The 22,136-nt window shown below is 43.4% G+C and overlaps 2 protein-coding genes across 12 annotated transcripts in view; both read right to left on the bottom strand.

Moving 5' to 3' along the window:
* Positions 1-6,435: 6,435 nt before the first annotated feature.
* On the bottom strand, positions 6,436-9,401 carry FGFBP2 (fibroblast growth factor binding protein 2). The gene is made up of 2 exons (XM_083572144.1): positions 8,647-9,401; positions 6,436-6,710 (listed from the first exon to the last, which is right to left on the bottom strand). The coding sequence occupies exon 1, from the start codon at positions 9,311-9,313 to the stop codon at positions 8,657-8,659; it is 657 nt and encodes a 218-aa protein (XP_083428270.1). The 5' UTR covers positions 9,314-9,401; the 3' UTR covers positions 6,436-6,710; positions 8,647-8,656.
* Positions 9,402-14,308: 4,907 nt separating this feature from the next.
* The window catches only part of PROM1 (prominin 1), a gene marked incomplete at its 3' end in the record, with an annotated part of 116,242 nt that continues 108,414 nt past the window's right edge, over positions 14,309-22,136 (bottom strand). For 10 of the 11 annotated variants that reach the window (XM_083630260.1, XM_083630257.1, XM_083630253.1 and 7 more), the window contains one exon: positions 14,309-16,543. The remainder of the gene's footprint in view (positions 16,544-22,136) is intronic. The other variant, XR_014551950.1, reaches the window with a different exon arrangement.

The raw sequence follows: 22,136 nt of genomic DNA on the forward strand, positions 1-22,136 counted from the left end.
GTGACCTTGGCCCAGTCACACTTCTATGAAGTTTCTCAGCCCCACTCACCTCACAGAGTGTTTGTTGTGGAAAGGTGGGAAAAGGAGATTGTTAGCCGCTTTGAGACTCCTTAGGGTAGTGATAAAGCGTGATATCAAATCCAAACTCTTCTTCTTTACAGTGTTGATCCAGGGAGTGCTTGAGTGCTCTCTATTGGTCGCCCTTCCCTTTGATCAAGTTAATGTTTTGGACAGACTCGTTTTTAGTTCCTAGCTCAGAAATGATACATTACTATGGATAAGCTTAGGCAATTCACTCTGTCTCAGTTTGGATCAGGAAATTGTAATTATCATTCAGAAATTATAGAGTAGGAAATAGAAGGGCCATGATAACCAATTGCAAAACATTTTATGCATTAACTGTGGTCTACAGCATCTTAAAAAGCAGAGACATCCCTTTGCCAACAAAGGTCTGTATAGTTAAAGCTATGGTTTTCCCAGTAGTGATGTATGGAAGTGAGAGCTGGACCATAAAGAAGGCTGATCGCCAAAGAATGGATGCTTTTGAATTATGGTGCTGGAGGAGACTCTTGAGAGTCCCATGGACTGCAAGAAGGTCAAACCTATCCATTCTTAAGGAAATCAGCCCTGAGTGCTCACTGGAAGGACAGATCCTGAAGCTGAGGCTCCAAGACTTTGGCCACCTCATGAGAAGAGAAGACTCCCTGGAAAAGACCCTGATGTTGGGAAAGATGGAGGGCACAAGGAGAAGGGGAAGACAGAGGACGAGATGGATGGACAGTGTTCTCGAAGCTACCAGCATGAGTTTGACCAAACTGCGGGAGGCAGTGGAAGACAGGAGTGCCTGGCGTGCTCTGGTCCGTGGGGTCACGAAGAGTCGGACACGACTAAACGACTAAACAACAACAACGTAATGAACTTCTTGAGAAAGGAAATGTCCTCCTGTATTAGCATGTAGCTGCCATGTCTTCTCACTCTTTGACATTAAAGATGCCAAAAATCTTGCATGCATTTTGCAAGGGACACCATGCAATGCACACTATGCAATGGGGAGGCTGTTTCCCAACAGCTGCAGTGTCACCTAGTGGACAAACAATTATTGTTCTGTGCCACTTTCACATGTGGCACAGAAAGGATAAGCATAGCATTAGACAAGAGAGTCATTATTGGCTTTCAAAACAGACATTGTACAGCATCAGGCAAAGAAGCAAAGCTGCTGTTTGAGTTATGGCCAGGGCCCAGCACCATTTGAAGAAATGTGCTATAAAAGCCCTTTGGCTAGTCAATCTACAGGATGTATTTTTCCTGCTGTGGTATGTTTTCTTTAGTTCTACAGTGGTTTTAGTGAAGGGACAACAGAGAGCCTTTCTTTTCTGAACTAGCTTGCTGGCAAACTGAGCTACCTGAAAAGATCCAGTCTGTGAAAATATCTGAAAGCAATTTCTGCCTAGGCGTTCAGTTCTACTGCATGCACGGTGTACTGCAGGTATGGTCTAATATTCCTTGTTCCAGGCTTATAATGAAATTGAAATTTACCTGAATGATTCCCCTTCCCAAATCAGATGAGCGTGCTCCACCATTCATAGCAGAGGAAGGGCGCCACCTCTGAACCTCTGACCAGGGTTGTTTGAATGTTGTCCACTCTCTTTCCCAGGAAGAACACCACAAAGAAGAGTTCCTTCTTTCTCTCAAAAAGAAAACCATGTTTATGTCCTGTGGCTGCAAAGGTGAGCATAGTTACAATACCTCCATCCCAGCAAAAGGAAGATCAGCTTGGTCGCAACTTAATTCAAATCAGTCATAGTAATCTTCCCCTAACTTTCAACACTCCTTCCTTCTGTGCCTTCTTTCTAGAATGTTAACCTAGAGTCAGGGACTGTAGCTTTGTTTTGATTTGTATCTAGAAGTCTCCTAACCTCTGATCCCTTGCGCATGGAATTTTGTTGTTTGTATTGAACGTTAACTGATGCAAGAAGATTTTGTAGAAAATTTTGACTGAAAAACAAAGAAAAGGAATCACAATCAGTCAGGATATGATTTTGTTGTTTAGTTGTTTAGTCGTGTCCGACTCTTCATGACCCCATGGACCAGAGCACACCAGGCACTCCTGTCTTCCTCCCGCAGTTTGGTCAAACTCATGCTGGTAGCTTCGAGAACACTGTCCAACCATCTCGTCCTCTGTCGTCCCCTTCTCCTTGTGCCCTCCATCTTTCCCAACATCAGGGTCTTTTCCAGGGAGTCTTCTCTTCTCATGAGGTGGCCAAAGTATTGGAGCCTCAGCTTCAGGATCTGTCCTTCTAGTGAGCACTCAGGGCTGATTTCCTTAAGAATGGAGAGGTTTGATCTTCTTGCAATCCATGGGACTCTCAAGAGTCTCCTCCAGCACCATAATTCAAAAGCATCCATTCTTTGGCGATCAGCCTTCTTTTATGATCCAGCTCTCACTTCCATACATCACTACCGGGAAAACCATAGCTTTAACTATACAGATCTTTGTTGGCAAGGTGATGTCTCTGCTTTTTAGGATGCTGTCTAGGTTTGTCATTGCTTTTCTCCCAAGAAACAGGCATCTTTTAATTTCGTGACTGCTGTCACCATCTGCAGTGATCATGGAGCCCAAGAAAGTAAAATCTCTCACTGCCTCCATTTCTTCCCCTTCTATTTGCAAGGAGGTGATGGGACCAGTGGCCATGATCTTCGTTTTTTTGATGTTGAGCTTCACCACTATCTGCTGTCTACTAACGCAACAGAATTAGTAGCACTCAGTTGTAGGTCATATTCACATCATGAGACCTCTGGGTATAGGGCGGTATAGAAATTCAATAAATAAAAATAATCATCCATAAATTAAATTTATGCAAGTGCTAAAAGTGGGCAAAAGTAGGATCAAGTAACTTGGCAAGATCCTTTCAAAGGTCCCTTTTACCAATCCTTGCATCTGGGTCATGTCCTAATCTCAGCTGCAGAACATAATATGACCAAGAACAAGTAAAACATTCTATGGGTCAGTCTCAAGACAAGCCCAGATCCATTCCAAGCAAATGCTACAGTGTTTCTGCTCAGTGTGTTAGCTAGCCTTTGGGCACATTATTGATATACATGCTCCCATTAGTGACCACTCTACCCAGAAACTTCCAAGACTGCATTGCTCTGCTGCTTTAGATGTTGTTGTTGGCATCTGTCTTGTGAGACAATGGAGTGCACCTCTGAAGGTGAAGTCAAACCACTGAGCCAGCAGCACTGAAGTGACCTCTTTGGGGTGCAAGCCTGGGCAGTGTGTATGAAGGTTGTGAGCTGCCCAGATGATAAGATGATTCCCCTGCTTGGCCTCATTGATGTGGTCCAAAGGGAAGCAGAGCCATACATTTCATACCTGCTGCAGGAGTTGCTGGAAGGATGCATACAAGGCGCCATCCAACCATCTTAGGGTCCCCACTCTAGATTTGTGTACAGTTTTCTCCTTAGTCTTTTCTTCCCCAGAAGATATCCCATAAGGTAGCAGAGATTTAAGATAGTTTTCCTTCACCCGGATGAGCTACCTTCCCAGGCTGACAAACCTTTAGATCAGGCACGCCCAGACTAGGCCCTCCAGCTGTTTTGGGACTACAACTCCCATCATCCCTAGCTAACAGGACCAGTGGTCAGGGATGATGAGAATTGTAGTCCCAAAACAGCTGGAGGGCCAGGTTTGGGGATGCCTGCTTTAGATGAACCTTGGTACAATCATTTTACAAGGCTGGTCATCCAAGAATGGCAGTAAGACTGTCCCTATGGTGGGTGTTCTTTCTGGACTTATTGACAGAAAAATGTAACCCAATGTAGGGGTTTCAGCAGACCAATTCCTGCTCTACTCCCCCCCCTTCCATTTTCTTCTGTGCTCCTGACATTCCAAGTCTGAATTGCACATAACTGATGGCTCCATAGGGACCAAGAGGTCTTCAGCCTTCCCCATAAAATATTTGAGGGGGCCAGCCTCCCCAGTTGATGGGCATTGCCATTCAAAAGGTGTGTGCACACCATGTCATGTGATCAATTATGCAGGGTGGAGCTTACCTGCCCCCCTAATATTTTATTTAAGTTGGCACCCCTGATGGACTCATAGTCTGCTCAACTCCTTGGTTATTATTTAGTCCCTTCCCCTTTCCCCTACTGATTCAGCAACCATCAACAATCTCTAAGTCCTAGGACCTCCAAGATGTTGATTGTGTACCATGTAAGCTTCTCCATATATATTTTTCCATGTCTAGGGTGTGTCACCCCTGCCTGCAACCAAGTATGCGGAAACCACTCCCTTGTTTTTGGGTGGCCTCGTATTGCTTTCAAATGGATAGGTCACATCAAGGCTACGAAACTCAAAGCACAGAAAGCTTGTGGGGCATTAATTCTATTTTATGGTGGGTGGTCAGCTATTGGAACCTTTATGGTGGGGGGTCAGCTATTGAAAATCTTTGCCACTAACGTGGTCTCCCAGATGCTTCATGGAGTAGCGATATGCGGCAAGGACCCAAATGTCAACAAAGCCTTAGAAATAGTGCAGAACAAATTCCTCAGGAAAGTGCTCTCGCTCCCCAACAGGACTCCAGCTGCTCTTCTCCGCGTTGAAGCTGACGTGACAACAATACAGGCTAGAATTGATTACCTGTGCTTAAATTATGTGAAAAGACTTCAATTTCTTTCAGAGTAGAGATTCCCCGCTATGTCACACACAGAACAGAAGCAGACCAAATGTTGGAAGGACCCAGTGCCTCTTGTCCCAATTACAATTACAAGATTTTCAGGTGACTATGAAGATGGAGAAGAGGCACTTAAGAGATTGTCTCTTTAGGGATCTAACCATGATGGCTTCTACCAAGAGTTCGCCATGGTTTCCACTTATTAAAACGCAGCAGGCCGAGGCCAGTTACCTGTCAAAGCTCCCACTTGCCGTGCTTAGAATTGCTTTGAAAGAATTACGATTCCAATAGATGCCCTCGGCGGTGTTGGATGGACGCTACAGCAAAGTACATTACGAAGAGAGACTTTGTCTGTGTGGGCAACCCTGTGTGGAGGTCCTGTGCCACTATTTATTGCAGTGCCTGTTATATATAGACCCAAGAGACCGATTCATAAAACCCCTGTTTCTGAATGGAACTCACCTGAATAGGGTGGAAAGGGTGAAATGGCTGCTGAGCGATACTGATGACTTTGCAACTTATAAAGTAGCACTCTATGCGTTGGCAGCTAAGAAGATCAGGAGGAAAGAACTAGATAAAATAGCGGTCAACTGCAAAGGGGATTCGGATATTTAATTTGGCACATCTTACTAGAGAATCTTCTGCTATTCTATTTTATGCAACAAACAATCTTAGTAGTTGTGACTGTGGTTTATATTGTATGTGTGGTGCCCGATGATTTTTATGCTTATTGCTGGTTTTCCTTTTGTTATTTTTCTGAATGATGCCATGGCCTATGGCTAGTGCAATAAAAGTCTATGATGATGATGATGATGATGATGATGATGGATAGGTACTCAGTGTCACCTGTGTTCACTGGACTTGCATCAAAATGTTCCAATGTATTCCCTGCCCTCTAAGACATATGTGTTAAGAAAAGGGCTCCTGTTCATGGCCTCAAACAGTCTGGAACAGACTCTTTAAGTACTGCTCTCTCTTGTCTTTTCCCTATATTTTCTCTTTCTCTCTTCCAAACAGAAGTATTTTGTTGTTTTGATCAGGGATGGGAAAGCTGTGGCCATCCAGATGTTGCTGGACTGCGACCCGCTCACCTGGGGCTCACCTGGGGCTGGTGGGAGTTGGAGCCCAACAAAGTCTGGAGGACCACAAGTTCCCCAACCTTGCTATGCGTAGTGGGATGGTCTACTCAGGTCAGGAGAATGAGACAGGAAAAATATGACCTTTTTCTTTTCCTTGTCTTCTGAAGCATTGGGGGGGGGGGGTTCACCTCCGCCAAGCTAAGCAGTTGGCTCCATACCTCTGTCGCCCTGACCTAGCCACTGTGATCCATGCGACGGTCACCTCCAGACTGGATTATTGTAACTCACTCTATTTGGGGCTGCCCTTGAAGCTGACCCAGGAACTCCAGCGGGTGCAGAATGCCACGGCGAGACTCCTTATGGGGTCCTCGCTGCGGGATCACATTCACCCAGTGCTATACCAGCTGCACTGGCTCCCGGTGGAGTACAGGATCAGGTTTAAGGTGCTGGTTTTAACCTTCAAAGCCCTATACGGCCTAGGACCCTCGTACCTACGGGACCACCTCTCCTGGTATGTCCCACGGAGGGTCTTACGGTTTTCAAACAAAAACATCTTGGATGGCCAGCCTAACCTCCCTGTGACCCGCTTGCCACTTCAATTAACAGACTTGTCTAAATGGAAATGGACTTTCTTAGCCCATATTATGCAATTTCAGTAAACACACATGGATTTCTTTTAATTAGTTGTACAAACTGGAACAATATTTATAGCTTGGTGTTCAGCGAGCCATTAGTGTGCTCAACATAGTACAATTTAGTGCACGGTATCATTAAATTGGCATCTGCTATACTGACTTGTAGCTATCTCCTCCTGGAGATCTTTGGGGCTATACTTTAAAATACTCAGAGATATGGAGGGGGGGGGGAGAGAACAGCTGCAAAAATGTAATGCTGTTTATATAAACCCAGCTGAAAAAAGTAATGCTGTCAGGAGCTCAGCAACTGTAAGGCTTTTGCCCTGCAAAACAAGAAGAAATAAATAGTTTAGAAAGCTGTCTCCTTAAAAGCAGACACTGGATCTTTCTTTTCTATAAAAATACATAGAATTTAAATATTGCATTGTACTTCATGTACCACAAATATTTTATCATAAGTTGTACCAAGATTTTGGCAGCAGCAGCAGCAGCAGACTGACGATTTCAAAGGAGGTTTCACATGCATCTGCTGGTAAATTCAGCTTGCATTCTGTAAGCATAAACCCAGGTTTCTGGAAGCTACCAGAAATCGATAAACACACTCATTCCTGCATGCACAATTCCAAGGAGCCACATAATTCATAGAATCGTAGAGTTGGAAGGGATCTTGGGGGTCATTTAGTCCAGCCCCCTGCAATGCAGGAATCTCAACTAAAACATCCTTGACACGTGGCCATCTAACCGCTGCTTAAAAAATTTCAAGGAAGGATAGTCCATAACTTCCAGAGGGAGTCTATTCCACTGTCAAACATCTCTTCCAATGAGGGATTTTGTTTGCTGTACTCTGGGGTCCCTATTATGAACTCCACACTTACGTCCTGAATGTTGACTATTGGGTACCATTGTTCCATTTTCAGCCTTTACCAGCAAGCACAATGTTTTGGGTTCTAGATCAAAAAGTTTCAGCATTCACACCATCATATATTCTAGGGAAGTGCTATTTAAGGCTTTTTAAGATTCACACATTTATCCAGAATAGACCTGCAAGGACAGTTCCTAAGCATACATGTAGCAGAGGGTTTTTTTCTTGGGACAATCACTTTCAGGCTACCAGTATAGAGGCCATGTGCCTCCCCCCTTCTGAAGGAAATGGCTCTTACTTCAACCATAGCGTGGACGCTGAGGGTGATTTCTGGCTAAGAACTACCAACCAAGTTCACGGCCAAACTTAGATGAGAACCTACGTTTTCCCACAGTCAATCTAGTGAACACCGCATAATTTTCTGTACAATGTTCTTTTATATTCATTTAACACATTAAAATGCATACCTCTTCTATTTAACTTCAAGCCATAAAATAAGGACTATAAATTTTAGATGTTTAATGATCTGCTTTGCTGATTGACTAAGTTAAGAATACATTTGGAGATCAACAACCTGCCTTTCAACCTACAGTTTAACAATAAATTACCATTGCCAGAGAGAAACTCTTTCTTTCATCCCCCCCCCCCACCTCGTTCCTTAATACAGTTTGACACCAAAATGGAAATAGTTTTTATAAAACTGAAAACACTGACAGACAGAACTTTGCCTGTTCTCCCTTTAGGTGCAATTGGCTTGACTGCACATCTGCTTTGGCTAAATGACCTAACAAAACAAACTTACGAGCCAACAAATATAGTTAAAATACTATATTCTTGGGGAACAGAGCTCAAAGTATTCTGGTGGAATAGCTCTTTAGCAGAAAATGTCCTATAAGAAAAGCATTGGAGTAATACCAGTTAATAAGGTCTTATGTGTAACTTGAGTAGAAATAACTTGGGTAGAACTTTTGGTGCACCTCAAAACTATTAACTGAAAATATATCTCACTGGAAAGTGCTTGTTTCATCACTAAATAGCTAGGGTTCATCACTAAACAACCTGGTTCATAACTAAACAACTTTATCCAGCTAAAGATAAACCAATCTTTTGTCACGTTGATTTCAAATGGAGAATTAAGTGCACATGCTTAAATAGTTCACATTAAACACACTATTAAACTCATTATAAACCCATTAAACTCTATATCCCATTTGGATATAGAAGCACTTAATTTAGTGGGATTTTGCTAATACACCCCCCCCCCAATACTCTTAACTTATCACAATAAACCAATCCTTTCTTTTGGGTTAAGACATGCTCCTGGGTTCAAGCTGTAGTTCTAGAACCAGCTCTTAGAAATTCAGAACCACATCTTAGTATGATAGAGACAAAATTACCTTTTCCTCCTCAGCCTCTAAAGATGCTGATGATGTAGGAACAGATGTCATGCAGGGACTCCCAGCAATGCTTCTGCGCTAACTTCATCGCTTCAGAATCGTTTCCAGACATCTGACCTTCTTGGGTTGCTTTTGTAGGAGGCAAAGGAGATGGTTTGGGTCTCCCTGTTTTTTTAAGCAAGGCTTTCCCTGCTTGGCTTTTTTTAACTTGCTTTGGAGAAGTTGCGTGGTTCGGGACTGGCTTTGCTTGATTGACAGTATCTGCCTGTGGGTTTGGCTTTATGCTGGAAGCCACTTGCTTCATGTGAGCTTCAGGAGGAGCCCTCTGGCACATGGAAGGCTTCAGAACTGCATTGGGCTGGCAGGCGTTGGTCTGTTTCCTTCGGTCCATGGCAATCTGATTCCAATAAATCCTTTGGTTCTTATTAAAAGAACGACAAAGCGATGGATTCCCAGTATATTCACACCAGTAAATTTTGCCTTGACTCCGGCATTCTATTCTGAGTTTCACTTCGCCATTTCCACTCATATTCATCGTGCAGGCATCTTTCGCTTTAGTATAAAAATTTATTTCGTCGCTGTTGCTCCTTTTCTTTGGCCTTGGATTTTTTCCTAAGCCTCCCATGAAACTGATAAAAATTATGAAAAAGATTGTGGCCGTCTTCATGGCGAAGCACAGAGTGAGATCCTTAGAGAAACTTAGTTCTCCATGCAAGAGAAAGATGAATTGGGCTGCTTTAATGGGCTGACGTAGAAATAAGTCTCTCTTCTTTTTCAAGGGTGTGTGTGTGTGTGGTTTTCCTGCTCCAGCCTACTTTTAAACAAACTCCTTTGGTTCAAGCTTATGGCTGTAATTTATAGCTCAAGGGAATGCCAAATAACCTGTGAACATTCAGGAAGGAAACAAGACAAATCTTGCTGCTCCAGCACAGCACAGCAGTTGTGTAACTAAAAGAAATATTTCTGTCTAACATGCACACATCACATTGGATCTTTAACAGATGACTTTTTCTATTCTCCAGTTGCCTTCCATGTCAGGTCTTGTCAGATTACACAGAAGTAGCCAGAAGTATGGTCAAGGAATTAGGGATAATGACCTGGCTTGTATAATAGAAACCTAGATAGAAGGAAGGAGAGTGTAAATCTCTTCCAGATGTGATTTCCAGGGTACAGAGTGCAGCAATAGGCTCAGCTGGGGGGCAAGGAGGCAGAGGTGCTATACCGCTGTCAAACCTTCTGCCAATGTGGTGCCCTTCAGAAGTTGTTGAGCTACCAACACCCAATATTCCTGACCACTGCTTAGGCTGGCTGGCACTGATGGTAGTCAAAGTCCAACAATATCTGGACGGCACAAAATTGGATACCAGTTGTGGGTTTTTTTAAATACTTTTATTTTGCTTTAAACATATACATATAGACAACCAGAATTACAAAATAAGATTCCTTAATAATAATAATAATGAAAAAAACTACAAAAACTACAAAAAAATATCAAAGTACATGGCACAGAACATAACCAGCTATGGGAAAGAAAAAAGAAAAGGAAAAAGAAAAAAGAAAAAAAGAAAAGAAAGAAAAAGAAAAAAAAGGAAGATGAGCCAAAACAGGAAAGCTCATCTATTGTACACTTCTGTCAAGTTCACAACAGATCATTATTCTTATCAATTCTCTCTATCTGCACTCCGAAGGAATCCCTCAGCTTGGTATCAGGGAGCATTTCTCTATGCGGTATCATTCTAAGCATAACCAGGTCTTTCTTGTTGAGACCTTGTCCCCTAAATAATTATTTAAACATTCCCATTCTTCTTTCACCAATTTTTAAGGTTTATCTCGTATTGCATCTGTCAGCTTTGCGAGCTCCAAGTACTCACACAATTTGACTACCCATTCCTCTTTAGTGGGTGTATTTTTATCTTTCCAGTGTTTTGCCACTATAAGCCTTGCTGCTGACGTTGCATACATAAATAGCCTGGTTTTACCAGTTTTGAGTGTCTTCAACTGGCATTACCTTAACGCAGAACTGAGATTATGTTAGTTTGCCACCAAGCTGTCAGAAGCAGTCTTGGAAGTGGTGTTGAAAACCCCAATGCTTTGGTACAACATACATGCCAAGGCCACTTGCTGGTTGGAGCAGCTCTGAATTTCTTGGCCACTGTGACAACCATGGATCTGCCTCAAATCACATTGGGCTCAACATATGCAGCAGGAAATACTCTAGATGTGGCATTCTGTACTCAGTTGCAGGCAAGTGATCTGGGGAGGAACCAAAAAAGACTGTAGCTGTCATGGCCTTCATGTTGCTCTTGATTTACACAAGGGTGGGGGACCAATTAGGATGTAAAAAAAAAAAAAGCTTGCATCAGTTTCGACTTTGATGCCACAGTCATCACAGAGTCAGAGATGGATGCACCTAGGATACATGGGTCATGTAATTATGGTAGACTTTCTTTTCTTTTTTTAAAAAAATAATTTTTATTAACAGACCAATCAAATCAAATCACATTAATTCCAAATTACAAAGCCAAATTTTAAATTTTTGTTGGGGGTACCCATATTTCAAGTTCCAAAAGGGATCCAATCATCTTGTTGCTGCTGCTTTGATGTCCACAAATCTGTCCAAATGATGTTCACAATTCTATCCAATCCTTCCTTGTTGTTTTCCACATCTCTTCTTGTTGTTTTCATATATTCTTCCCTTTTCTTTGTGACCTCTGATAGTCTCCACAAGCGAGTTGAAACCAATTGTAGTCCTGTGTGGGTTTTTCCATTCATCCAAGGGTCATATTCAGACGGCTGCTGCTTTTCATCACTTCCATAAATAAACACACTCTTGCCGTCTACTCGTTAATCTTCACAGGTCTGTCACTCCCTTTCTCAGTCTTCTGAGGAGGTTCTGCCAGAAGTCCCATATAAAAACAGATCCATAGCTTCCTCCTCCTCAGTCATCAGTCTTTCGACAGAACCTGCCAACATGGTGACTCCCTTTTTATTGCTGCGCCATTCCAAAAGCCCTTATTCTTTTCCGGATCTCCATACGCCAAACTTTTGGTTGATAATTCATTTCCACACAGTTTTTAATCGTCCCGCTTAGGTCAGTTATGCGATGGTTCTTTTTGGGGAGGGGTTCTTGGGTACTCACATAGAAGAAAAGAAAAAAGCCCCCCCCCATCCAGTCCCGTTCCGACATACCAGCCCTTTGATGTTCTTCTTCATGATGAATTCCTGTTAAATCCAACTCATCGCTCTTACTTCACAGAGGTCACTTCAGTTAGCAGTCTTAACTCCTGTTCTTCACTTGAAATATGTGCATTTGCTTCTTCTCTAATTGTTTAATTCGAGCTCCTGCAGCCAGTTCGCGCGATCAGAGACAGCGTCTGGGAGAGCCGGCTCCCACGGGGGCTGTTTGCCTAGTGCCTTCACCCCCTTCTTTCGAACCCGGGGGTGATTTATGGCAACCGCAGGCAAGGCAGTGTTTCCCCTTTCCCTGGGGTAAACAAGGGAGGCTGCATACTCCCATATCAGCCTCTTAATTACCCCATGTGAGCCGGAGAGATGGTATTGTCGGCCATCTTCCAATGCGCCCCCTGGTGGCCCCCCCAATTATGGCAGACTTTCAGCTTGTTCAGCTTATGAATGTGAATACTATGGTTTAATAATAAATGTGCCACCCCCTCACCCACCCCAGTCCCTGCACGGTGCTCACATGGCGCAAGCGAGGTGTTGTGTTCTCTAAATCGTGACTATGATGGCTTTGTAAGCAGAAATAAACCAGGAGGATGCAAGTTTGTGAGGAAACCATGATTTAATACTAACAATGGCTTAGAATGACATGCAAAGCTGGCCACGGTCAAGAGACTTTTCCACCAGGCCTCCTTGCACACGAGTGTTGTGGGAATTTCCGGTAACCAGTAACTATTTACCACCTCATAACAAACAATTTCCCCCCCAGGTGAGAAGGGGAGCTGTCCTTCACCTTGACCACTCTGCCCATGGAAGCTGTCAGTCACCAAGACCATGGGATAATACAGATGTTCACTCCACATCTGTGTGGTGTCTAGTCCTCAGTGTGATGAGGCCTGTGCTCTGGAACTACTGTACCTGTTCATTGATGTTTGGCAGATATCCTTGTTGTGCTATTTCTGCTAAAGCGTGTTCTCCTTCATGGAGAGCACGTGTTGCGGTGGGGTCTAACAAGACATCCCACTGTTGCTGGGCGGGTAAAAGAAGTTGGCCACCATTGCAGTTGGGCTCCTCTTGTTGTAGGGGAGAATTTGATGTTGCCATTTTATGATTGGCAGCCGAGAAGTTTTATATTCCCTGCGCGCAGCGTTGAGCTTCCTGCCTGCCCCTCCAATGCTGCTGCTGCAGCAAGGGTATTCCATTAAAGGAATCCAGGGGCTTGCCATGCTTTTGTCTGAACCCCTGTCAAGGGGCTAGGGCCACGCAAGAGCCCCTGGGAGCATTTGGGGAGAGGTGAGGACATGGTACCCAGCTCTATCTTTCTTCCCAAAATGTTTTCCCTTTCTGACTTTCGCAGGCATGTGAATGTCAGTCTGTCCCCGGGTGGGGTCAGATAGACGCAACCAATGCCTAAGCAACCACTCACATTTCTTGTATTTTAATAACGTTGTGGCCAAAATTATGCCAAAAACCTTAAACAAAAATTCTGTGTGAATTGTGTTTTATTGGCGTGGCTTGGGGACCTCGACACGCAAAACCTTTTCGGTTTCGGAACCTTACGCAGACATGTAATCAAGCTATGTATACAGGTGGCGACCATTTTGCACGGGGATTCCATTACTGTTCCTTGTGTGCATTGGTGGAGTGTGCATAAACATGCCTCGCCCCATTATGCCCCCCTCCTTCCGCCCCTGTTATGCCCTCTTCCAGGTCCAAAAGGACCTGCACATCGGTGATCATGTGGCAATTGGACATCCCTAAAACGGTCGCCGCCTGTACCTATTTTAAAATTCTGTGGACTTCCATTTGTATATTGATAATCATTGTTTTATGTACACTGCTTGGGGATTCAAGCGATTTATAAATTATTCTCACCGGTCAAAAAATCAGTAAAACCCCAGAAACATTCTGTGGGGGAACTCTGATACCATGTGAACAGTCCCAGGAGAGGAAAGTGATGTAAACAGTGTGGAGATGTGAGGTCAGCTTTGCTCTCTTGGTGGTTCCTGCCATAGATTGCAAAACCCTCCAACCCCCAGAGCATTGCAAAGTCTGGTGAGTTGTCTGCCTTTAGGAGCAAGCTGCTTTTCAAACTCGGGAGAGCTTTAAAACCAACTTCTAGTATAGTACAGGGCTGCCATTCAGGGCAGGGGGAAGAGCAAAATGTTGTGTAACTTACATGATAATAATAATAATAATAATAAATTTATTGTTTATATCCCACCCATCTGGCTGGGCTCTCCTAGACACTCTGGGTGGGTTACAAGTAAGTTGCAATGCAATGTTTCTTAACTTACCAGTTACTACAAAATGTACCTCAGTTCTTTATTTAAAATGGACTAGGTTCACCTGTAGGCCAAAATCAAATTATTCCAAATAAAATGACTCCCTTTTGGAAAGAGGCAGAAATCCATTTTACCTCTGGTCGGAGGCGATTTTAATGCCATGCACTAGCTTCTTGCATTTAAAAATTACACAAACGTTAATCAAGGTATTTTATTTAAATGATTTGAGGACATTATCAAATTAAAAATAGGAACTTATTAAAATCTACAACTTGGAATGTCAGATATTGAGATATAATACTTACATACTTTAAGTACAGTATTCTACTCATTGCCTAGTAGAAATAATCAGTTTCCCTAGTGAAAAACTTAATTTATTCCCTATATAATACCAATTCCCATTCAGTTTGAGGGCTGCTTCATGTGCGTCATTTTCCCACCACTGAGATATGGGGGAAAAGGCACCAATTCTGCACGAGGCACAGCACAATAATGCATTTAGTCCCAAGTGTGCAGACTGGGCAAACAATGTGCCATCATCATGCAATTAAGCAATTCTAAGATTGCCAGAAATTATCTTTACAAGAAATTCTACCAAAAGGGTTTCCAAATGAATGGAGACCATCTAATAAAATCAGCAAGCCATGTGTAACTTTAGAAGACCCACCATATTCCACAGTGCTGACTGTTGCCTTAAAACAGTGTTGGCCAAACTTGGCCCTCCTGCTGTTTTGGGACTCCAATTCCCATCATCCCTGACCACTGGTTCTGTTAGCTAGGGATGATGGGAGTTGTAGTCCAAAAACAGCAGGCGGGCCAAGTTTGGCCATCACTGCATTAAAAGATAAAAAGCCCTCCCCAGTTTATTGGCATAAAAGCCATGCCCCCAACAGCCCATATTTTCTCACATAGCTTTTAGTTATCATCAGATAGATAGCTCTTGGCAGCTTTTTTGTGCAGATCAATCCTATTCACAACTTTTACATGTAAGTAAAAGGACAGTGGGGTGCAACAGCTTTCATATATATTCTCAACACTTTACAAAATATAGCCAATTCTTTATTTTATATATATAACATGGTTTACAAGTTAAACCTATGAACACCTCACCAGGGCCATAGTGTATTAACTTTAGGCCTAGTCACACCTTTGGCAAATTGAGTGAAGCAGCTGCAAAACAGGATTAGGCCCCATAGCCATTTCATCTCCACACCGCTGTAACATCTAAATGAGGTCAATAAGTGTGCCATCCCTATGCATATATGCTCAGTACAAGCTTTCTCTCTCAAAAAAGTGTGTACAAAAATAATGATTATGCATGTATAGCTAGGGATGTACGCACATATGCTACATTTAGGTGTTACAGCAGGCTTCCTCAACCTTGGCACTCCAGATGCTTTTGGGACTACAACTCCCATGATCCCTTGCTAGCAGGACAAGTGGTCAGGGATGATGGGAATTGTAGTCTCAAAACATCTGGAGGGCCGAGGTTGAGGAAGCCTGTGTTACAGCAACATAGGCCAATAAATGTGCAGTTTGGCACCCATCACACACGCCCTCTAGGAAATTTGCTGAAGGTCTGAACAGGCCCTTTCCACTTTTCTTACTCCTTGCTATTATTCAGGTCACAAAGAAAAAATTGTAGCATCTTCCCGTTGCACATTTCTGCAGAATTTGGGGTTTTGGGGGGTTTGTTTTTTTAAGCTAACCGCTTGCAAGAAAACAATATGCTTCTGGTCATAATGACACCGTACGTTAATTGGTAATTCAGAGATAGGGAAGAATAATCTGCCAAACTGCATTCACTTTTCTGAAGACGACACAAAATATACTGCAGGTTTCCATATGTTTCACAGTCAAATGCAGCCACCCAACAGCACCGAGGAAACACTGGTCATGCTGAACAGGTTGCTTGTGAAGTATAACAAAAAGTATTAAAAAATCTGCTGCAATACAGCTGTAAAAAACACAGATACAAAAAAGTGTCTGTACACAGGTTGTATTCTTCATGTAAACACATATTTTATACATGGTTTTAACATCTCTGGACATGATAACAAGAACCGAGTTAATTTTGACTGGGCAGCGAATCCGGAGAAAAACAACAGCCCACAGAAACGAATATAAACCAGAGACCAGTCTGTTTACAATAAATAAATATATTATGTGACGAGAGACAGAAACTCCAGTGGAAAAATGGTATTAGAAAACAAGAATGGAAGCCACTAATTCCATGTGTTAATGGTAATCCACACACACACAAATAGATGCTGTGTGACTTGGCATTTCATGGCATACGATTGCACAGTTCTCTTTCCGTTCAACATTAGTTTACTAGACAGGACCCAGACAAGATGGCTCAGAATTCGGAATTCAGCATGGACACGAAAGGTTCTTCCCAGAGGAGCTACTTGCACGATTATTTCCTGGGGCTGAAAATGAAGCCACAAGAGACAAGTCAGAATATGCCCCTAACCACCACATTTACAAGAGAGCGGAAATAGAATGCAGTGACCTTCGGAGAACTAAGGGTCAGTTCAGACACGGGCTCTGCGGACCCCCAGAAAAGAGCCCTTGGTGCCGCTGGGCTCGTGATCTAAAGGGTCACATTTGACAAATCGGGTCCTCCCTTAAAGTGGGCACGTGTTGCAGTGAGACCTGGAAACCGACACCCTGTGTTGTGGGTGGGTACGTTTGGATAGCCACAACATCAGGTTGGTAAGTCCCTTGATGCAGGGTTCAATCAGGCCAATGGGACACAGGCTAAACGGATCAAGGGACCTATATATACCTATGCAAGTGACCCAGAGCTTCCTCTTTCGGTGCATGCATCGGAACACCCGCCCACCTCTCCCTATATTTAGGGCTTGCGCACTTTGCTATGCCGTCATGTGTCGTCTGTCGTTGGGACAGGGGCATGGCAGGAATTTCGCCACTTGGCTGATTGGCTGTTGCCATTTGGGTTTTGTTGGTACTAAAGGGTTAAGAGGTAACAAGTCGCTCTAATCACTGAGCAGCTGGAAGTCATTAAGCAGCCAGGAATGTGAGTTAGTTTGTATAAATAGTCAGTTCACCCGTGTGTTTTTCCCCTTGACCTGACTCGCAGACTCAGTTTGTGGCCATGGGCGTGTTTGCTGATATGAGTTAAGTTTAGAGTAAAGTTTTCTTTATGCCGGAGATAAAAGCATGTGTGCTTTATCGCCAGGGTTTTTCTTTTGTAAATAAAGTTTTTTTCCTGAGTTCCAAAGTGCTTGCTCCAGGATTCTTCATTGAAAGGTACTGACTCTCCTGCCTTCTTCAACCGCTGCACGAAATTCTCTGCTGAGATAAGATTTATGGTGTTGGAAGCGCACTGGACGTTTACTTAACATTAAACTAATTAAAGTTTAATGGACAGGTTATGGCTGTTTGTACGTCAAGGAGATAAGGAGTGCAGTTCAGAGTGATTTATGAAGGGACTGGAGCGAAGACAGAAGCGGTCGCCGACAACGAAAGCCTTCAAAGCAGCTTGAGTCCTGCAACGTGCCTAGAAAAAGTTTTAAACAGGCACTGCGCAGTTTGTACTCACTGGAAGACGTCTTATTCCTCAAGGAGCCACCTCAGCAGCTGGGAGACGGTCTACAGGTGTGTGAGTATCGTTCCTAAGCCCCAGGGAGGATGGCAGAGTCCCAGGAAAGTTTTGCTGTCCCGTTTACACGACTCAATGGGAAAAAGTGGCAAGATTGGAAGGCTAGAGTAAGGGTTTGGTTGCAAGCAAAAGAGTTGTGGAGTTGTACTGAAGCACCGCCTTTACAGGCAGCTGCAGACGCGTCTGCAGAAGACAAAGCAGCAGCAGCAGCTTCACAGAAATGTGACAGGAAAGCCCAAGGTCTATTAGTTTTGGCAGTGGGACCAGAGCAAATGCCTTATGTTTCTGAGTTAAAGAACACGCATGAGGTCTGGACAGTTCTGCAGCGGCTAAATTCCAGAAACACTGCGGGGGCCAAGATCCATGCTACAAGATGTTTGTTTGATTTACGTCTCCAACCGGGAGCGTGTGTGAAAGAACATATTGCCAAAATGGTGTCTGCCTTTAATCAACTAAGACAGCTGGGCATTCCTTTCTCTATGGAGCAGCAGTCATACATATTGTTGTCTTCTCTTGATAAAAGCTATGAGACTCTAGCTTTAACTTTGGAAGCTATGCCTTCAGCTGAACTAACCCTTGAATACATTTCTTCTCGGCTTGCAGATGAACAGGATAAAAGGCAAAGAGAAAGAGGTTTGTCTTCAAAGGGGAGTTGTGCTATGCCTAAGAGTGGGGATGCTGAGTTTGAGAACACAGTAAATGTTTTTGCAGCTAGACACTGTTTTCGCTGTGGTTCCTCTTCCCATTTAATCAGGAACTGCACACATGAACCTGGTCAAGACAGCACCAAGGCCGTTACCCCTAGTTACCAGACAAGGAGTTCCAGAGGACGTCGAAGAAGAGGAGGAGGTCGTGGCTACTCCCACAGCACACAGCACATGGCTTCAGCAATGGCGTTGATGAAAGGGCGTGGCCAAGGCAGCAATCTACGCTGGTTGATCGACAGTGGTGCATCTCACCACCTGGTGGTGCCATCTAGTGTCCGTTTGCAGAATTGCAGGCATTTGCAAACCCTTAAAGTTGTGACAATGGCAGATTCAACTAAACGTTCCTTAGAGACCGTAGGCACAGTGTTCTTGAATTGTTTGCATACAGAAATTGATGCCTATGTACTAAAGGGAATGAAGGGGTGTATTTTGTCTGTGTCATAACTTGTTAGAGATGGGTTTAAAACTGTGTTTGTAAATGGGGTTTGCACTATTTCAAAGAATAACGTATCTCTTTTGCAGGTGGAATGCAGAAATGGGTTATATTATTTTGAGACAAGTCCAGATGAAGTTGAACAGGTTCATGCTGGTTGTGTGAACTCACCTACCCATAATTCTTGTGTTCATTTATGGCACCGCCGTTTGGGACATATTAATTTTCAGTATGTTAAAAGGCAACCTGAATTATCAGAAGGGTGCAAAATGAACAAATGTACTAAGTATTTGGATTGTACTGCATGCAAACAGGCGAAGGTTCATAGATGCAGCTATCCCAGTTCAGATAGGAATGAGCAATCCAGATGGACTCACTTACATGCTAACCCTGACATTTTGAGAGATGATTTAGGCATTTATGCTGAGAATGAAAGTCCAGAGGGTGGTGAGCCAGAAGGGGATGGTGCACATGGTTCAGATGCAGATTCTGACCAGGCACAAGGTTCTTCTCCTAAGGTAGAAAAGCCAGAATCTAGGAGTGTTCCAACATCGCCAGTCAGTAGGCCTAGCAGACAGCAAAAGCGAAGCAGGTCGCCTGCAACACCAAGCCCAAGGGAGGTATCTAAACTGAGGTCTTTATCCCTAGGGGCGCATCCAGATATAAAGTCTGAGACAGATTCTGACAGCCAACGCTCAGGGGGCACAAGAGGAACAATTGCGCAGATCAAAACGTGCCACAAAGGACAAACCACCAGAGTGGTTTAAGGTGACAAGTGTATACGTAAATATGGCACAGTGTGAGCCAGATAGCTATATAGAGGTACAACAGCTTCCAAGCTCAGAAGCCGTAAAGTGGCAGGAAGCAATGGAAAAAGAGACGGCTTCAATGAAGTCTCTTGGTGTGTTTACAAGTACAGAGCTTCCGAAAGGGCAACAAGCTGTAGGTTGTCGATGGGTATATCGTTTAAAGCCCACAACTACTGAGGAGTTGCAATATAAAGCCCGACTAGTTGCAAAAGGATTTTCGCAGCGCAAAGGTGTTCACTATTCTCAAATCTATGCCCCTACTTCAAGATCGGAGTCATTAAGAATGCTTCTAGCCTCTTCCGCTAAGAAGGGAAATAAGCTGTTTCATTTTGATGTCAATGTGGCTTATTTAAATGCAGACTTACAGGAGGAAGTCTATATGACACCACCACCAGGTTTTGAAGGAGACAAGCCAAACCAGGTCTGGCGCCTACACAAATCCATTTATGGGTTGAAACAGTCCGCCCGTAATTGGAATTCCTGCTTAAACGATGCTCTAGAGAGCATGGGGTTCAGAAAGAGCGCAGCAGATGCGTGTCTTTATCTAAAAGGCTCGGGATGTGAACAAGAAGCAGTTTTGATATTTGTTGACAATTTATTATACAGTGGAAAGGACGATAAACTTGCACAACAGTTTGCCACAAAGCTTGGAGAAAAGTTTCAGATAAAATCACTAGGCACTGTATCTGTTTATCTAGGAGTTAAAATTCAGCAAGATGAAAATGGGAACTATTGGCTCAGCCAAGAAGCTAAGATCCAGCAGTTGCTGGAAAAGTTTAAAATGGACAACTGTGCTGGTGTTAAAACCCCAATGGAGTTAAGTTACACAAAGGATGCTCAAGCCGAGCAACAGGCAGAGTTCAGTAATCCACCAGTCAGCGATAGGCAGTCTACTCCACATTGCACAGTGGACTCGGCCCGATATAACATATGCTGTCAACATGCTGTGTAGACAAGCTGAAAAACCATCAATGCATGCTTGGCAAGGAGTAAAAAGAGTTTTAAGGTATCTCCAAACTACCAAAAGGTTTCGCTTAAAACTATCAGCAGAGGGCAGCACACAACTTGAATGTTGGGCCGACAGCAGTTGGGCAGATGCTGGACCAGATAGAAAATCAGTGTCAGGAATGGCGATAAAATTTGGAAATGCAGTAATTGGTTGGAGATCAAGAAAGCAATCACTTATAGCTTTAAGTTCAACTGAATCTGAGTTCAATGCATTATCAGATGTATGTAGAGAACTGGAATTTTATAAGCAACTGGTACAAGAATTGTTTGGAGAATGTTCCCTACCTATCAGAGTGTGGGAAGACAATCAACCTTGTATTAAACTAGCTAAATCAGGTCAATTCAAGGCACTCACAAAACACTTGGATATCCGTTATCAAAATGTATGCCAAAGTGTAAAACAAGGTTTAATTGAACTAAAGTATTGTCCAACCAAAGAAAATCTCGCAGATGGTTTTACAAAAGCTTTGAGTCCGCAATCTCATGAATATTTCTGTTCAGGTTTAAATTTTAATTAAGGTTGGTACAGCTCAGTGTTACGAGCGAGAGGGGGTGTTGGTACTAAAGGGTTAAGAGGTAACAAGTCGCTCTAATCACTGAGCAGCTGGAAGTCATTAAGCATCCAGGAATGTGAGTTAGTTTGTATAAATAGTCAGTTCACCCATGTGTTTTTCCCCTTGACCTGACTCGCAGACTCAGTTTGTGGCCATGGGCGTGTTTGCTGATATGAGTTAAGTTTAGAGTAAAGTTTTCTTTATGCCGGAGATAAAAGCATGTGTGCTTTATCGCCAGGGTTTTTCTTTTGTAAATAAAGTTTTTTTCCTGAGTTCCAAAGTGCTTGCTCCAGGATTCTTCATTGAAAGGTACTGACTCTCCTGCCTCCTTCAACCGCTGCACGAAATTCTCTGCTGAGATAAGATTTATGGTGTTGGAAGCGCACTGGACGTTTACTTAACATTAAACTAATTAAAGTTTAATGGACAGGTTTCGCCTGCCGTGTAGCAAATCGTCACAACTTGTAAGGTTGCGGATAGGCTCTGGTTCAGGTGATAGGGATGGGAGAATGCTCTCGCCATCCCTATGTGAAGGGTATTCCATTGAATGAATTCAGGGACTTGATGGTTTGGTCAACCCCTGTGAGGGGGTTGTGCCCGTGCCTGAGTCCAGGGAAGAATTTGGGTGGTGGAGTTGGCCTGTGCCCAGCTTTCCACTCATCCAGGTGTTCACCCTTGGCTGACCTATGCTGGTGACCTGGGCCAGCGCTACCTGTATGGCAGGGAGCTAGTTGAACCAGAGCCTATGCAACCACTCACTTGCTGTAATCAATAAAGTTGTGGCCTAAATTCTGCCAAAAACCAAACCAAAATTTGAGTCTTATCTGAATTTATTTAAGGGGGAGGTTTAAAGGTCTAAACACGCAACTGTTAATTCCACGAGGGG

This window comes from Podarcis filfolensis, assembly GCF_964270895.1.
Source record: "Podarcis filfolensis genome assembly, chromosome: 9".
Lineage (NCBI taxonomy): Eukaryota > Metazoa > Chordata > Lepidosauria > Squamata > Lacertidae > Podarcis > Podarcis filfolensis.